Genomic DNA, 3585 nt, shown 5'->3' with positions numbered 1-3585 from the left:
GAACACGATCCGTGTATCCATCATTTCCTGGTCTTCTCTAAAGAAGAGGGACCAATGAAAACGTTGTCATGTTGCCGTTGTTCAGCATGGAAACATTCATTAGCTAACAATGACATTATTGTTCTATTAATATAAAGGGAGGTCAGGTACTCTTTAAAACAGCTGCTAGTTATGGGTACTTTTTACTGAAGTACATTTCAAAGCCTCTTTACTTTTACTTGAGTAAAGAAGTTTAGTCAGTACTTCTACTTTCACCAGAGTATATTTAAACACGAGTATCTGTAATTCTACTTGAGTAAAGGATGTGTGTACTTTTGCCATCTCTGATTAATAATGCCAATAACTCAGATTCTTTACCTTCTGTCATATCCATAAGGGTACTGTTGTCTCTGGCCCATCTGCATGTTCCCCATTGGTCCTGGGGGGCCTCTGTTATACTGCTCTCCCATCCCACTGTTGGGCCCCGGCTGCATGAACTGCTCTCCAGCTGAAAACAAGGGGAACAAATCACAGATTATAATACATTTCATTTTGACAGCGCTTTTCCCAGTGCTCAAAGACACTTTACACAGAATCAGAAACAGCAGAAAGAAAACTAAAAACACAAAGAGAAGTCCTAATCCAAGTGCGAGTAAAGTAAGATAAGATAAGAGGTACTTTATTGATCCTAATTTTGGAAATGTTTGCGTTGCAGCAGCGTACAGGCATTGTAGAAATTAAAAGACTAGAAATAATCCAAAATGTCTTAAATATATCAAAAATATACATGAATATAAAATGTGTGATTTTCCAGTCGACAGAATTTCATAGTGTTTTATTTGTTCTGCTTTAGGTGTCGCTCACCTTTCCTCATACCACCAAAGGGGTCTTTGTTTGTTTCGTAGGGGCCCATTCGAGCGATCATCTCGGGGCCCCCCATGCCGGGTTGATAGCCCTGTGAATTGGGGGTCAGAGCGTTTCTCCTGGAGAAAGCGGGGTCTCCTCCGTCAGCAAAAGGGTCCTGCAGACTCACACTACTCCTAAAAAGAGAGAGGAGGAATACAGACATGATTTTACTTCTTGTACACACACAAAAACCACCAGACTAAAAGTAAAGTACCCCAAACATTCAACTGTTTGTCATCTTGCAATCTACTTATTAATATAAATAGTTATGCACCGCAATCAACTGTATTTAGAGATATAAATACTATGTGGGAAATATTTACTGTGTATATTCTACAGTTCTTTTTAAGAAAAATACAATTACTTATTGTATTTATTATAGCCGTTTAGCCACAAATACTTAATTTAAAGGTAGGGTAGGTAATTTTGGAGAAACCAGCTCGAGTGCGCTAGAATTTGAAAATACACAGCCGGAAAAAATCTGCCACTTCTTTACAGAGCCCCAATGAGGGCACGAGATAAGTTTGTGCACAGATGGAAGGCTGACAGGCAGGTAGGCCATCCAGTTAATTTAGCCGGGCCGGCTCAGATGATTGGTCATGCTTTTTACAGCGCCACGGCTTCCACAGACGACATGTTTTTATGGATTTGTCAAAGCACTTAAGATATTCATTGCTATCGGGATGTTAAGAGCATTACATGGAATATAACAACACGTGTATCTCGAGCCGGTTTCTCAAACTTACCTTCCCCACCTTTAAAGCATTTTTTTAACTATTATTGTGGAAATTATTACTACTACAATTAGTTTTTTGAATTATTGTATTTATTATAATTATTAGTGTTTTTAATAATTATGTATTTATGATTGCATTTCAAATGTTCTATTTATTTCCATCTAATTTATTTTTTGAAGAGTGCTCTTGTGTCCTACGTCTTTTTTTCTACAGTGTATAAAAGTATCATAGGCAATACCATGTTTTGTTATCTTCAAATATGCCTCACTTCTTTGTAAAAAACAAAGAATAAATCTGTTTTTTATTCTCAATTATTACTCAATCATTTACACGTATTAACACTCTTTTTAGTTGTGTGTGTATTTTAACTCCTTTCCACTACACCACTGTTTTCCTGTTTGTTGTATTTTATTATTTCCTGCAGCACGGATCACTTTAATTTCAATCTGATGACTCCTGATATCCCAGAAACACTATATATAATATATGGTACCTGGCTCCGGGCATTGGAGGCAGCTGGGGGGTGGAGGCGGGGGTGGGGGGCTTCAGGTCTCCCCCCTCTGCCATGGAGCTGCTGGTGGACTGAGGAGTCTGGGGGCCCTGCAGGGATCCAGAGCCAGCTGAGGAACAAGGAAACACACTCAGTTAGTGCTTAGGAGAGGAAACAGATGTGTGGGTTTTATTATTTACATTTTATAACACACATAGATCCGAATACACACATGGATATTAAAAACACCACATTTCTAACAACCAGAAAAAGCGTTATATAGAACATTATTGTTGTAACTCGACAGACATTGCCTGTATATAGGGAGGATAATCAATATAATTAAACATTTTTACTGCATTCTGGATCAATTCAAAAGCACCATTAGGGTGCATTCACAACTAATAGTCCGCTCTCTGGTACACACAGTTTGTTGCATTGTTTCATTTTTCAGAAGGTTCGGTTTGCGTTCACACGGGCAGAACTCAAACGGACTATAAACTTTAAAGACAAGTCATGTGCTCGGAAATGCTGTTCAACCATTGGTCAGACATTAAGGGGGTAAAAACGCAAATCCCGGCAATTTCTACCGGAGCCTCCGCCATGGAGCATCGGCACTTTCGGCAGGTTATTCTCATGTTGCTGTTAATCTGGAGATCAACAGACACTAGCGGCCCGCGCATATGATTATATAATCAGACAACGTCCGTTAAAAAACATTATAACACATATAATGAGAGACGTTCTGCAGTAAGGAGGGGCGTTTCACCGACGACAGGTGTTCTTACTTTTATGTAGCTGACGGAGAATTTTTACTTTACACGACACTGTTCAACACTTAATTCTGCTTCACTCTTTAACTAAACAACGCAGATGTCTTGAAAGACTCTTTCGCTAAAGATTTTGAAGATATCCGCGTTCTTGTGACACGTAAATACTACGCTTCCTATGTTTTGGTGCGGACTGCGTTCACACCAGCAATGAACCGCTCCAGAGTTCGCTAGCAAATGCTCCGAGACCACCTATTTTAGCGGACCAGAGTCCGATTGTTTAGTTCAGGGGTTCCCAAAGTTGGGGTCGCGAGACCCCGAGTGGGGGTCGCGAGATGATTACAAAATAAAAATAAAAAGATTATTAATAATAAAGTTTGCATAGACATTTTCAGGGAAGGACTAGCCATCTGTATAATTTCCCCGCAAAGAGCGCAGTGTTTCTCAAACTTTTTACATACCAAGGACCACTTAACCAATAAACAACACTCATGGACCGTCCGTCCGTCCGTCGACAGGGGGTCGCCAGTCTCTGGCACTGTTATTTTGGGGGTCGCGGGCTGAAAAGTTTGGGAACCCCTGGTTTAGTTCACTTCAGAGGTCTCGGACTGCGTTCACACCGACCCAAATGAACCGCACCAAGCGGCTAAACGCACCAGGGTTCGATTCAACCGGACTATAGATGCAGGTGTGAATGCGACCT

General features: G+C 40.5%; 1 protein-coding gene across 1 annotated transcript; it reads right to left on the bottom strand.

Moving 5' to 3' along the window:
* Window positions 1-336: 336 nt before the first annotated feature.
* On the bottom strand, window positions 337-2242 carry LOC104960137 (AT-rich interactive domain-containing protein 1A-like; the record flags this gene model as incomplete). Its single annotated transcript, XM_010788102.1, has 3 exons — window positions 337-487; window positions 844-1019; window positions 2116-2242. Coding segments are annotated over 3 exons (437 nt in total), but the record flags the coding sequence as incomplete, so codon positions are not given.
* Between the last annotated feature and the right edge of the window lie 1343 nt (window positions 2243-3585).

This window comes from Notothenia coriiceps, unplaced genomic scaffold (genome assembly GCF_000735185.1).
Source record: "Notothenia coriiceps isolate Sejong01 unplaced genomic scaffold, NC01 NC01_scaffold00031564, whole genome shotgun sequence".
NCBI classification, from domain to species: Eukaryota; Metazoa; Chordata; class Actinopteri; order Perciformes; family Nototheniidae; genus Notothenia; species Notothenia coriiceps.
This window is presented reverse-complemented; position numbering and strand designations above follow the sequence as displayed.